This window comes from Paroedura picta, chromosome 9 (assembly GCF_049243985.1).
Source record: "Paroedura picta isolate Pp20150507F chromosome 9, Ppicta_v3.0, whole genome shotgun sequence".
NCBI classification, from domain to species: domain Eukaryota; kingdom Metazoa; phylum Chordata; class Lepidosauria; order Squamata; family Gekkonidae; genus Paroedura; species Paroedura picta.
In genome coordinates, this window is record NC_135377.1 from 79,621,137 (window position 1) to 79,635,202 (window position 14,066).

A 14,066-nucleotide genomic window follows, 5' to 3' on the forward strand; every position below is an offset into this window, starting at 1 on the left:
ACAGACTCCACCCCAAAATCTCCAGGCATTTCCCAATCTGGAGCTGGCAACCTCGTCCTCCCCATCCCTCACTGGTGGCCGGGGGGGGGGGAGGAGCATGACATGTTGGGTGGCTTGTTTACATTATCTATATGGCATTCATACTTCCAGTGTGTGTTATTGACCTGCATACTTTATGTGCGATACTGTTTGACAGATGCACAGAGAATGCTGAAAAGGTACACAGAAAACAGCACCATACTAGAGAGGCAACAGTCAAAATGGGGCTTTCAGACTGAAGCTGTGGGGCTGAGACATTCAAAATCGCCCCTGAAAGGCCTCTTCGCCACACGCCTTGGAATAACCTGGGCTGCCATTCCTCAAGCCTGACTGTATTTAACGGGCACTTTAGAAGGAGCCTCCTTGCCTCTTCTTTCCACAGAGATGGGATGGCTGTGCTGATTGGGACAAGCCCCTGCATGAATTACGGGCTTCACTGCATGACCCTTCAGGGCCCTGGAGGCAAACGTGGCATTTAGTGTGGCCTTTGGTGTACAGTCGTGTTAAAGGGTAAATCTGGGCTTATTCCGCAGTTTTGCCTGAAGGAGTAAAGCAGGGGTAGTCAAACTGCGGCCCTCCAGATGTCCATGGACTACAATTCCCAGGAGCCCCTGCCAGCGAATGCTGGCAGGGGCTCCTGGGAATTGTAGTCCATGGACATCTGGAGGGCCGCAGTTTGACTACCCCTGGAGTAAAGCATCAGTCATGCTTGGTACCCTGCCCATTTCCATACACATTTATTAGACCATACATCACATTGATAAAAACATTGCTTAAATTCTGGGGATTATGCTATAGGATGATTAGGAGATTATGCTATAGGATGATACAAAAGGACATGATGCCTGATTTTTGTAATTACAGCAATAACCATATTCAGGGGTGGCCAACCTGCAGCTCTCCGATGTCCATGGACTACAATTTCCATGAGCCCCTGCCATTTACAGGGGTAGCCAAACTGCAGCTCTCCAGATGTCCATGGACTACAATTTCCATGAGTCCCTGCCATTTACAGGGGTTGCCAACCTGCAGCTCTCCAGATGTCCATGGACTACAATTTCCATGAGCCCCTGCCATTTACAGGGGTAGCCAAACTGCAGCTCTCCAGATGTCCATGGACTACAATTTCCATGAGTCCCTGCCATTTACAGGGGTTGCCAACCTGCAGCTCTCCAGATGTCCATGGGCTACAATTTCCATGAGCCCCTGCCATTTACAGGGGTAGCCAAACTGCAGCTCTCCAGATGTCCATGGACTACAATTTCCATGAGCCCCTGCCATTTACAGGGGTAGCCAAACTGCGGCTCTTCAGATGTCCAAGGACTACATTTCCCATGAGCCCCTGCCAGTGCATGCTGGAGAGCCGCAGTTTGGCCACCCTATCGGCTAAATGCTGGGAACATACAAAACACTTAAAAACATCTCAAAGCTCTTTGAACTAATATGACTCAGAGACTGACGAAAGATACATTATCACATGCACTGGAAAGCATTCTCCGATTACTAGCATAGGAAACCGCATCTTAGAACTGTTCCATATAATATGGGGCATTTGGGTTATGATAGCGGAGCTTTACCCAGTCAGAGAAGCGAGACAACTAAGTGCAATAAATAAGCCTCCCAAGAAGTAGATTGCCCAAAAAAAGAAGAAGAAGAAAAAAGGAAACATACATTTATTTAAGTAGGTTCAGTTCACATTCCGGTTGAAGTCAAAATAAAACAGAGAAGCTGCATCTAAGGCAGGGGTAGTCAGACTGCGGCCCTCCAGATGTCCATGGACTACAATTCCCATGAGCCCCCTGCCAGCGAATGCTGGCAGGGGGCTTTTGGGAATTGTAGTCCATGGACATCTGGAGGGCCGCAGTTTGACTACCCCTGATCTAAGGAGTGCTGTCCCTGCCCCAGATGGCCAGCATGTCCGGCATAACGTGTGGGGGGAGAATGAGGGCATCGTCTGTACAAGAGAGGCCTGCAGAGACATGTGTCTCCATGGAAGGCCATGAGGAGAGAGGGAGAGGACAAAGTGGAGGGCAATGACAAAATCGGGGTCAGAGGACAGCTCCTATGACAAAGAGAAGCAACCCATTCAACACCTATACATGCCTAGAGTTTTATAGCATACACATACCCAATGTCCAGGCACCCCCCCCCCCCCAACATTGCTCACTCCAACAAATAATTTAACAACATGTTTGCAACCTAGAGTAAGATTCTTTCTTTTCTTTCCACCATCTAATAACAGCCTATACGAAGTATGCAATAGTAACTTTCACTATGGGAGAAATACACAGATTCCACGTTATTAGAAAAATGTATGTTAAGTATGCTAACTATTAGGGTTGTCAACTCCAGATCAGGAAATTCAGATGACTGATACTTTGTACCGCCCCCCTTCCAGATCGATTCATTAAACCAGGGGTAGTCATACTGCACCCCTCCAGATGTCCATGGACTACAATTCCCATGAGCCCCTGCCAGCATTTGCTGGCAGGGGCTCCTGGGAATTGTAGTCCATGGACATCTGGAGTGCCGCAGTTTGACTACCCCTGCATTAGACCATTAATCATGTTGCTATAAAAAGGACATCAGCTTCACCCAAGAACATTATGGATGACCGGCCGGACTTACTCTTGGGAAATCTTGGCGGATTGTCATTGACGTCGGTGAGGGTGATGTTGACAGTGGTTGTTCCAGCGAGCCCTCCAAGCTGCCCTCCCATGTCCTTGGCCTGAATGAGGACTTGGTATTGTTCTTTGACTTCTCTGTCCATGTTTGGCAAGGCGGTTCTTATGACACCTTTTTAGGGAAACAAAAAGTAAGTGACATTGAATGCATGCTGTAAAGCGATAACGGTGCCACCCTGAGTATGTCGATCTGGAATTCTACTCGTTTGTTCCAAGAGGCTTACTCCCAGGATGCTGCGCCGACAGCATCCTCCATCTTTGTGCATCAAGTTACTAGGGACGATTCTGCATGTACTTTGTTTTTTCAAATGTGGATCCTGCTGTATTCAGATCTATTTGAACTCGGGTCTTCCCCTATCCCCCCCCCCCCCTGAACTGAAAGAGAAAGTATTCTGCACTCGATTGGGGAAGCTCAGAGCGGGGAGGGGAGCCAAGCTCAGCAGGAGGCTCTTTCATTCTTTTCCTGAATGGGGGAGGGGGAGGATTGGAGACAACAGCCTCACGGAGAACTAGGAGGGAGAAATAAATCCAACAGGCAAACCTCTGCTGTGAGAAGTGTGGGCTTTTGGAGATCCCAAAATGAGGGCAAAAATAAGTCTTGGGAGGGAAGCCTTGAAACCAGGAACCAGGAAGTCTTTGAAATGACGTCCTGGCTAATCAAGGAAGACTGCTTTGCTATGTCAGTGTTGGATGCATGGGGCAGGAAGTTAATCCACAAAATACAGAACATCTACGCTTATACTGGGGGCTTTAAAAGCCTGGTCTTCAAATATAGCGGCTTATATCTGCTCCTGGGCCTCTTCTGCCTGATGGATAAGCTGATGAAAACTCATTAAATACACCATTGTTTTTCTGATCTCTGCACAGAAGAGTGAATTTACTCTGCAAAACTGATTTTGCTATGCATGGTGAACTGTGCTTTAAGTGTCTTTTAAGCGTTATTTCTGAAAGATGCTTTTCACCAATTCATTTCTCCCCTGTCTGTCTGAGATGTTGTATTTGTCATGCAAAGAAACTCCTTAGTTATGCAGATTAGTGGCTGCATTAGAGAACAAAGCGGAGTTGGCAAAACTACAGGGGGCAGGGCTATGAATTGTTTCATGCAGAGAGCATTGCGACGTAGTTTTTCAAGAGACTATATTCAATGCAGAACAACGATTATAATAAAGCGGTCTAAACGGGTTGTTTTTTAAACTGTTTTATTTGGTTCCATGCAGAATACCTCCTGGATATCGGGGGGTGGGTGGGAAGGTAGGGTCATCGTGGATCAATCATCAATGTTGCAGAGAGGAAATTTAAAGTGCCCAAAATCAAAATGGAAATCGAGTACAGTGCAGAGTGGGGGGGGGGGTCTTTGAGCTGGGAGAGGATAAAAAGCAAAATGCAGACGTGACCCAGGACTGGTCCGCATCAGATGCATTCCACGGAAGATTAGGTTTGCGTCAATTAATACTAATCACATATCTATGAAGTATAGATTATAGGAAGCTCTAGCACCTCCTTTGGGAGGGAAAGGAGCACAATGTAGGCTTTTCTCATCAGATCAGTTAAGCAGGGCCAGTGCTTGAATGGGAGGCCACCAAGGAAGACTCTGCAGAGGAAGGCAATGGCAAACCACCTCTGAGTCTCAGTTGTCTCAAAAGCTGCATTCTGGGGTTGCCATAAGTCCTCTGCAACTTGGTGGCACTTTACACACACACACACACACACACACACAGAGAGAGGGGGGGGGGCTCTTTAGAAAGAAGGATCCTTGCCTGGAAAACTGAGATGTGTCTGTTAACTGGGAACTGCTAGTTTGTAAAAACATGACGCTACTGTTTTATAATACAACAGAAAGGGGGGGGGAGGATCTTTTTCTAGAAGACAGCTTTCTTAGAAGAAAGGAGAGGGAAGAAAAGGCCCATATTCCAATTTACATTTTATAACTGAGCTATCCCTGAGTTATTCCTCAGGCCAGGTGTCTCTGGAGGTCATCTGCCCCCTCTGTTTTTAACAGACCCTTTTATTAGTCTCCCCCGTTTTTATCAGGCTCTTATCAGAGGGGCTCCTTAAAGCCACTGAAATCTTATGCTTGGGGGGGAGGGGGGGAATGCAGCAGGGAACGGAGTGCCTTGTACTGTCATTCCCCGCCTCCAGGCACCCCTTTCTCCAGGGCGAGGTGGGAAGGAGCCCCAGTGCTCTTGCATGTTCTTTCCCCTTGCCTTTGTGTGCCCGAAGAGTGGAGAGGAAGGGGCTGCCTCCTCTACACTGATGCAAAAAGGTGAGGGGGGGGGAGACACACAAGAGCTCAGGCAGCAGCTAGAGCTGGTCTCCAACTTCCTGCCTTACTGTTCAGCAGCACAATAAGGCTAGACTGCATACTTGCGGGGTGGGGGAATGATCATAGCAATCCAATGGAGAAAGTGGATTCTAGCTCTGCAGGCAGTACTCAGAGGGAACCCTCGCCCAAGAGCAGGGGTAGTCAAACTGCGGCCCTCCAGATGTCCATGGACTACAATTCCCAGAAGCCCCTGCCAGCGAATGCTGGCAGGGGCTTCTGGGAATTGTAGTCCATGGACATCTGGAGGGCCGCAGTTTGACTACCCCTGCCCAAGAGTAACCAGAACAGGAAGACCAGCTGCCTTCATGGCAAAAGAAACTGCCCATCACCATTTGTGAAATCTGGAACTTTACGCAAAGCAACATTTCCAGGCCCCCGCACCAAACAAACCCCGCATTTTCTGCATTGTGTGATGAGGTGCTGAGATTTTACTCCCACCACACTGAAGAAAACGACAGAGACAAGGATTATGTCAGCTAAGTAAGCCATTCTTCGTTGACCACTGTCAAAATCTTGAGAAAACACTGAGAGCAGAAAGAACCAATGCTACTTCTGGTGGCTCTGGCTGTGACACTAGAACTTTCCCCTAACTCTATGGTTTTTATCATAGAGTCTGGGAGAATTCCTAGAATGCTCCTTCCTGGGTGATCACCTGGAAGTGACAGGGCTGCATCAGTGCAAGTCCTCATGTTTCTAACACACACACACACACACACACGTTCTTTAATTGCAGGTATTCAAACAACAGCAATTCAAGCAAATTCACAGAAAGTCTGCAGTTTGACCCTGATATCCTTCCAGGGGGATCTTTAAGGCCACCTGTTCCAGCTTTTGCAGTCCTTGGACTGCAATTAATACAAGAGGGATACTGAAAGTGAAGGTTGCAGAAACAAAGAGAGCAGTGGATCCTGGAGAAATCTTTGCTACCAGCGGGCATCTCATCCAGAAATGTGTCGCAGCCGAGATTTTAACAACTTGATATGCCACTAAGATCTAATTAAAGAGGAACATTAAGGCTATGATTTTTATTCCCCAGAATTTGCGACAGGGCAGATGGGACTCATCCTAATTCAAAAATGATCTGTAACCGCTCCGTGGAGCGGTATAAATAAAACAGTAAGGCGTGGGGGAGTGGGCGCTGTCTGGGATGGGGGGGTCAACGATTGGCCCCTGGCCCCGGACTGACCAGTTGGGATCTGCGAAGTGCCTCCCAACCCGCCCTCCCACGTGGCCCACTTTTGCCCAACAGCGGCCATTCCTGTGCTGGCCGCCGAGAGGTGAGGTAGGCCCACAGGCCCCGGGAACCTGGCCCAGGAGGGTGGGGGAGAGAGGCCTTCGTGGCTGGGGAAGGAGCTGGCCCAGCGCGTCGCAGACGCACCGGCCCAGCTCCTTCTCCGGCCACAAAACTGGGAAGATGGGCCAGGAGGGGCCGGAGAGAGCCTGGCCAGGGAGGGGGGGATGGTTTCGGTAGGGGGGGAGGCTTGGGGGGAGCGCCCTTCCCCACCGCCTGGCCACCGCGCTGCCTTTCCCAGCTGCACAGCCACCGCGCTGCCCGGGTGGCTGGGAAGGGCTGGAGCTCGGGGGGGGGGGAGCCCTTCCCAGCGGCCCAGGCAGTGCGGCCGTCGGTGACTGTGCTGCCTGGGCAGCGGAGAACGGCTGGAGCCGAGGGGGGGGGAGCCCTCGCAGCTCCCTCCACCTCACACCCGCACCACGGACCCTTCCCCCCTCCCCCCTATTTCTCTCCCTCTCGCTCCCTTTCTCTACGCCTGCCTGCCTGCCTACCTTCCCTCCTTCCCATGGGTGGGAGGAGGGCCCTCCCGCACCCACCCACTGCCCGCTAGCGCCCGCTGTATTTTTCTTACAGCGGGCATAATTTCTAGTAATAATAATAAAGACTTCAATTTCCAGTTGGCAAAAGACCTATTGTTCAAAAGGGTACATCTGACAGAGGAGGTGGCCTCCGGAGAACACGGACTGACAGGATGTTGCTGTTTCTCACCCCAGCCATTGATTAGCCAGGAAGCAAGGGTTTGAACAGTCCATCTGACATTCAAGTACAGAGTCACTGGGAGAAGAAATCCCATTTGCAGAAGAGGGGGGGGGGGCAGGCTGGGCGATCTTCCTACAGCTGTATTCAAGACGCACAATTGACAGCATTTAGCGTGCAACGTTTGGGTTAAGTCACTGAATTATTAAAGGCAGAAGCCAGAATGACATTTCAGAATACAGGACAAGGTGCACAATTAACTGCACTCTTGTCCCGTGAGGATTTCAGGCTGTTTATGCAACCTTCTCCCTCTCTTGTCCCATATCCACTGATCTCAGAATGATAATCTGACATTCTCCTTGCCTCCACAGCTTTCAGGATTGACCTACCAAAGCAAGCAAACTGGGAGGGGCAGGGGGAGGGCAGATTTCCCACTAATGTGGATTAATTTAATTTATATACAGTCATGATCTTCATGCCCTTGGTCATTTTTGGTTTAATTTCTGTGAAAGAACCCTTGCATAGTTTTATAGTTGGGGTCACCAGAACATGAGGAACTGCATTAAAGGAGCGTGGCATTAGGAAGACTGAGAACTACTGACATAGAGCAAAGGTCCACCAGGGGCTATTAGCCAAAAAGAGTAGATGGAACCCTGTCTCTGGGGCAGAGATGCTCTGTATTCTTGGTGCTTGGAGGGCCACAGTGGGAGGGCTTCTGGAGGTCTTCCCCCATGGGTGGACCTCCTGATGGCACCTGGGTTTTGGCCAATGTGGGACACAGATTGTTGGATGGGTGGGGCCCTTGGCCTGATTCAACATGGCTTCTTTTAGGTTCTTAATGCTCCAAATTCACATTCTCAAACTTGGCACGGGTGAACCATGCAAGTTATCAGACAAGGGCTCCAGAACAGGGAAGGTTTCAGATCTTCTCGGAGCTGCTCCATGTATACTCCTGCTCTAGTCCCCATTGACTTTGGACGTTGCGGGTGCTTCAAGCTTATGCCAATTGTTACCATTCTAAGAACACTCCAAATGGTTTGTTTATTTATCATATTTTTGTATCATCCTTCCCTTGTGGGAAGGGTCTGTTTGAAGTCATTTGATGTCATTCATAGAATCATAGAATCATAGAGTTGGAAGGGGCCATACAGGCCATCTAGTCCAACCCCCTGCTCAACGCAGGATTAGCCCTAAGCATCCTAAAGCATCCAAGAAAAGTGTGTATCCAACCTTTGCTTGAAGACTGCCAGTGAGGGGGAGCTCACCACCTCCTTAGGCAGCCTATTCCCTCGTAGTCCAGCATGTGTGGGAGGCCAATCTCTTGAATGGCTCTGTCTTACAGGCCCTGTGGGATTGCTTCACATCCCGCAGGGCCCTGTCTCAGTTGAGAAGTTGCTTCACCAGCCCAGAGCCGGGGCCAGAAAAAGCCCTAGCTCTGGTTGAGGCCATCTTGACTTCTCTGGGGCCGGGGGTCATCAGCAGATATTGTGAACCTGGCGGTTGTTTTGGAGGGAGGGTATGAGACGTATTTCATAGATATTAGCCATGGCAGCTAATGAGAGTGCAGAAAGACATGTATCTGAATGTTAAGTGCTGGGGACCAATAGCAGGGGAGAGGTCAACACCTTCATGCATCCCATGAGAGCCTCCCAGGGCAGCCAACTCGGGGCTGTCAGGATCCTGAACTGGGTGGACCTTGGCCTGCCCTAACTAGGCAATTGTTAGGTCCCCCCAAATCCAAGGAGGAAATACTATCCCTGCACGAAACGGAGGCAGATGTCATGTGATCTCCTATGAGCACCCTCTGTGATTGGGCGGAGGTTGTCCTAGATGGGCACCTAGTCAGTTTGACCGCGGGAAGGGAAGGACAAGATCACAGCCCCGCACCCAACACTGTTTTATTACCTGTCTTGGGATCAATGGAGAAGTATGGCTGTCCCTGAAGAATACTGTAAACGACACGGGCGCTGTTTCCGTATGTTGGGTCGTCAGCATCTGTCGCTTTGACCTGCAGCACGTATGCCCCTAGGAGAAGAAAACACACACACATGCAAGTGATCATTTAGAAAAGAAAAAAGAATGCGGCTTCCTAGCAAGGGACTCAACTTCATGGGTTATGGCTACACCTGGGTTTAGCTCTGCTGTGGCTCTAAACCAGAGGTAGTCAAACTGTGGTCCTGCAGATGTCCATGGACTCCAGATGTCCATGCACTTTTTATATCTGCATTCGCTGGCAGGGGCTCATGGGAATTGTAGTCCATGGACATCTGGAGGGCCGCAGTTTGACTACCCCTGCTCTAAACCATACATACAAGCACCAGAGCCTGATGGATTTTTGGGAACTTTATATGGAACCACCCAGATTTTATTAAGAAATCATAATCATACCCATGAGCACAGAATGAACCACAAAAACACATCCGAGTCCTTGGGGCCCACTGGGGTCCTAGCCAGCAAGCCCAAACACATGTGTCCAACCTCGACTGGATCTCATCCAGATTTTGTTAGTTTGGCACTATAAGAAAACATGAAACAGACTTCCAAAGATTGTAAGTGGTACTTTCATTTTCTGTTTGTTTTGACTTTGCAGAGAAATGTTAAGGGAGGAAAAGCAAGAATGCAGAGCCTTTTAAGGGAGCCCAGAGGGTATAATTGCATGGCAGGGGGCATATCTAGAGGCCCACAAAGATTTACCAAGTGTACTTTTGGCAGTTAATTAGGCCACGTCCTTATTAACCCTCAGCAAGGAGTCTTTATTAACCCTCAGCATGGGCTGAGCCTGCCATCTTGCGAGGAAGCCTGATCTTGGTGAGGCTACCAGGAGCTGTTGAGCAACTTTTCCCAACCTTGGGGGTGGCAGGCAGAAACCCCCACGGACATGGACCTCCACGGGGCTCCCTCCTGCTACCTGGAAATGCTTCCTCGCCCGTGGTGGCACTGCAGCTCCACCTCCACACAGCCTCTTCTAGAGACCCCCATGGAGGGGAGTCTGTTGCACAGAGTCCAACTCCCCTAAAAGGATCAGCCCCATACTCAGCCACTGCCAGCAGTGACGAAGCAAATAAACATAACAGACCCCAGGTATGCAAATCGCCAAAGAAACAAAACAGGTCTTCCAACAAACCACGTAACAACGACGTATCTGACAGAAGTCATGACTACAGTGGGTTCCTGATCCAAGGGCACGAAGGCCGGGCCCAGGCACAGAGCCCGAAATAAGGGCTCACCTCCATCCCCTTCCTCTTGTGAGGTGCATGGGCATTGTCAGGCATGCTGCACGGCGTTGGGTGTGCCTCCTCCATTGAGCCCCCCCCCTCTGTGCAGCCTCCATTTGTCTGTGGCTGCAATTTAGTGGCCTTAGGTGAGTGAGAAAAAGGAGAGGAGAGGAAGGAAGACAGGCTAAGGGAGGGGCAGGGTGTGACAGAGCGTAATATGTTGAATCCAGTGGGAGGGTGACATCACTTCTGGTGACATCACTTCTGGGGGTGTAGCAGGCCTGCTGACATCACTTCCAGGGTTTCTCGAAACCTGAAGAATGTTTCAGGGGTTGTGAAAGGCTGTATTACAGGGGTAGTCAAACTGCGGCCTTCCCGATGTCCATGGACTACAATTCCCAGGAGCCCCTGCCAGCGAATGCTGGCAGGGGCTCCTGGGAATTGTAGTCCATGGACATCGGGAGGACCGCAGTTTGACTACCCCAGCTGTATTATATCGTTATTCCATCCATCGTACAAGGATTGCACGGTACTGCATATAGTGTTTGCCTGACGAACCAGTCCTGCCCCCCCCCCCGATCTTCTTCCAGCCCTTAAGGTTTGCTCAGTGCTGCATAACCAGTGATGTTTCTCCTCTGCAATGGAAGGCACAGACTCTCTCCTGGCATTTTAGGAGCCGGACCATGCAGTGAGGAGCTCTGGATTTAAAAGAGCAAAAGAAAACGAGGGATCCTATCAGATCCCCCCACCCAGCCACCCAGCCACCCACCCACAGGGTTGCTCTAAAAACGGAACACGCTCCACGGTGATTTCACCCCACGGTCACCTCGGGAGAAGGGCCGCCCTCCGTTCTGCAAGGATGCCGTTTGTTAACTCCTGCTGTGCCCTCCCCTGTGCGGTGTGTTTTTTCTCGCTTTCAGGCGCGGCAAAGGAGGATTTAGGATGTGCTGGGTTGCAGTTCTGATCAGGCGTCCCCCCAGCCTCCTCATGCATCCTCCTAGGCTGTCACGGGCCGCTCGAACAAAGCCTCACTTCCCGGGAGGTGGAGGGAGCATTTGCACAGAGAGATGCTGACAGTGGCCTTGCAAGGGGATCGGCTCCGAGGGGGAGGGGGAAGAGTAGCCATTCATCTTTTGTGCAGTTTTACTCCCAACGCTGACTCCTCCATAAGTAACGCGAGGAAGAAATATTTGATCTAGAGAGGCCTCCTTCGCCTCCCCCTCCTCGGCTGAATTTGTGCCTGGAATGTCCCTGACGATAACAGGAGCTTGCCGGCTCCATCAATATCCCAGATGCTAGAAGCAGAAGGAGAGAGAGAGAGAGAGCTTTTCCTCTCCTCTGCAGGCCTCAGAGTGTGGCGAAAATGCATTTTCTCTCTCCCCCACCCTCCTCACAGAACTAGTAGGCTTCCCAAAAGCACTGCAGCAATGCAGCCCCTGGCAGGGCAGGATTTGAGATATCCATGCAGAAACTCCAGGACCTCCAGAATTACAGCAGATCAAACCGCAAAGATCAGTTCCCCTGGAGAAAACGGATGCTTGAGAGGGAGGCCTCTATGGCAGGGGTGGGCAAACTGTGGCCCTCCAGATGTCCATGGACTACAATTCCCAGGAGCCCCTGCCGGCATTCGTTTGCCCACCCTGCTCTATGGCCTTTTCCCCCTCTGCAGTCCCTGTCCTCCCTCCCCAGGCTCTTCCCCCAAATCTCCAGCGGTTTCCCAAGCCGGATCCATCCCATGGCCAGCAGGAGCCAGGCCATCCTAATCAGACACAGGTTTGCCATTTCAGGTTTTGGACTGGAAATTTCATAACAAAGATCCATTAAACTGTGGATGGTGCCAGTAACTCTATGGCTGAATGAAGAATCCAACAAACTAGCAATACTGCATTTAAAAATTCAATCCCAATGCCACTGCATGGCTTCCACTGATACCTGACCCCAGCCCTGTCGGTCCTTAGATCCAGTCCCTAATATTCTTAGATCACTCAAAGAGTTGTTGTCAATGGTGTTTCATCAGACTGGAGAGAGGTGAGTAGCGGGGTACCTCAGGGCTCGGTGCTCGGCCCGGTACTTTTTAACATATTTATTAATGATCTAGATGAGGGGGTGGAGGGACTACTCATCAGGTTTGCAGATGACACCAAATTGGGAGGACTGGCAAATACTCCGGAAGATAGAGACAGAGTTCAACGAGATCTGAACACAATGGAAAGATGGGCAAATGAGAACAAGATGCAATTTAATAAAGATAAATGTAAAGTTCTGCATCTGGGTCAGAAAAATGAAAAAACATGCCTACTGGATGGGGGATACGCTTCTAGGTAACACTGTGTGTGAACGAGACCTTGGGGTACTTGTGGATTGTAAACTAAACATGAGCAGGCAGTGTGATGCAGCGGTAAAAAAGGCGAATGCCATTTTGGGCTGTATCAACAGAGGCATCACATCAAAATCACAAGATGTCATAGTCCCATTTTATACGGCACTGGTCAGACCACACCTGGAGTACTGTGTGCAGTTCTGGAGGCCTCACTTCAAGAAGGACATCGATAAAATTGAAAGGGTACAGAGGAGAGCGACGAAGATGATCTGGGGCCAAGGGGCCAAGCCCTATGAAGATAGATTGAGGGACTTGGGAATGTTCAGCCTGGAGAAAAGGAGGTTGAGAGGGGATATGATAGCCCTCTTTAAGTATTTGAAAGGTTGTCACTTGGAGGAGGGCAGGATGCTGTTTCTGCTGGCTGCAGAGGAGAGGATACGCAGTAATGGGTTTAAACTTCAAGTACAACGATGTAGGCTAGATATCAGGAAAAAAAATTTCACAGTCAGAGTAGTTCAGCAGTGGAACAGGCTGCCTAAGGAGGTGGTGAGCTCCCCCTCACTGGAAGTCTTCAAGCAAAGGTTGGATACACACTTTTCTTGGATGCTTTAGGATGCTTAGGGCTAATCCTGTGTTGAGCAGGGGGTTGGACTAGCTGGCCTGTATGGCCCCTTCCAACTCTATGATTCTATGATCAGCACTATTTGACATGCGTACCTCACTTAGCTGAGAATGGAACATCTTTCATTTAAAGCTGCTTCCACACTGGGACTCTTCCCCACAGGGGGAGCAAGGACCTCCCAAATGAAGCTGGAAGTTGGGCTGCCAGATCCCCCTCCCCTGCCACTGCTGGGGGATGGGGGCTAGGGAGCCAGGATGGATGGTCGCATTTCCAGGTTAAGAACTCCTGTGGATTTGGGTGTGGAGCCTGGGACGGCAGGGACCTCAGGGGGGTACAAGGCCATAGAGTAAGGTGACCAGATTGTCCCACTTTTGGAGGGATATCTGGGGGCACCTGGCAAATTGTACTTACGTTGAAATTAATATATATATTTTACAATACTATTTTTGCATTTTATGCGTTCTATGAAAAATTGTGTTGCTGCATATATACCAAATCTTTAATCAAGAACCCCCCTGGTCCATGGTGCCCCGCGGGCATGGCGGCGGAGCGGCTCGGAGGGTCTTTGTTGATTGTAATGGTGGGAGGCCATTGGTCGTGCGGGCGTGGCCGCGGTGGCGGTGGCGAAGGGCAGAGACAGGCAGGGAGTCGGTGAGTGGTAAGTTGTGGTGTGGGGGTGGGAAGGGGGCGTGTGGGAGTGGGAAGAGGGCGGGCGGGGGCGTCCGCAGGTGGAGGATCATCGTCGCGTGTGTCCGCCGGAGGCAGGCATCAGGCGTCAGGGCAGTGGTGGTGGCGAAGGGCAGGGAGAGCCAGGGAAGCGGTCCGCGGCAAGTGTTGCCGTGCAAAGGGGTCGGTTGGCGGCGGGGGACGCAGGAT

General features: G+C 50.5%; 1 protein-coding gene across 9 annotated transcripts in view; it reads right to left on the reverse strand.

The window, feature by feature from the left end:
• Positions 1 to 14,066, reverse strand: part of CDH12 (cadherin 12) — an 873,293-nt gene that overhangs the window by 74,186 nt on the left and 785,041 nt on the right. For 8 of the 9 annotated variants that reach the window (XM_077353396.1, XM_077353395.1, XM_077353393.1 and 5 more), the window contains 2 exons: positions 8,939 to 9,058; positions 2,668 to 2,835 (listed from right to left, as the gene is read on the reverse strand). In XM_077353396.1, the coding sequence (XP_077209511.1) occupies positions 2,668 to 2,835; positions 8,939 to 9,058 (288 nt within the window). Of the gene's footprint in view, positions 1 to 2,667; positions 2,836 to 8,938; positions 9,059 to 11,074; positions 11,214 to 14,066 lie in introns of those variants that run through there. The other variant, XM_077353399.1, reaches the window with a different exon arrangement.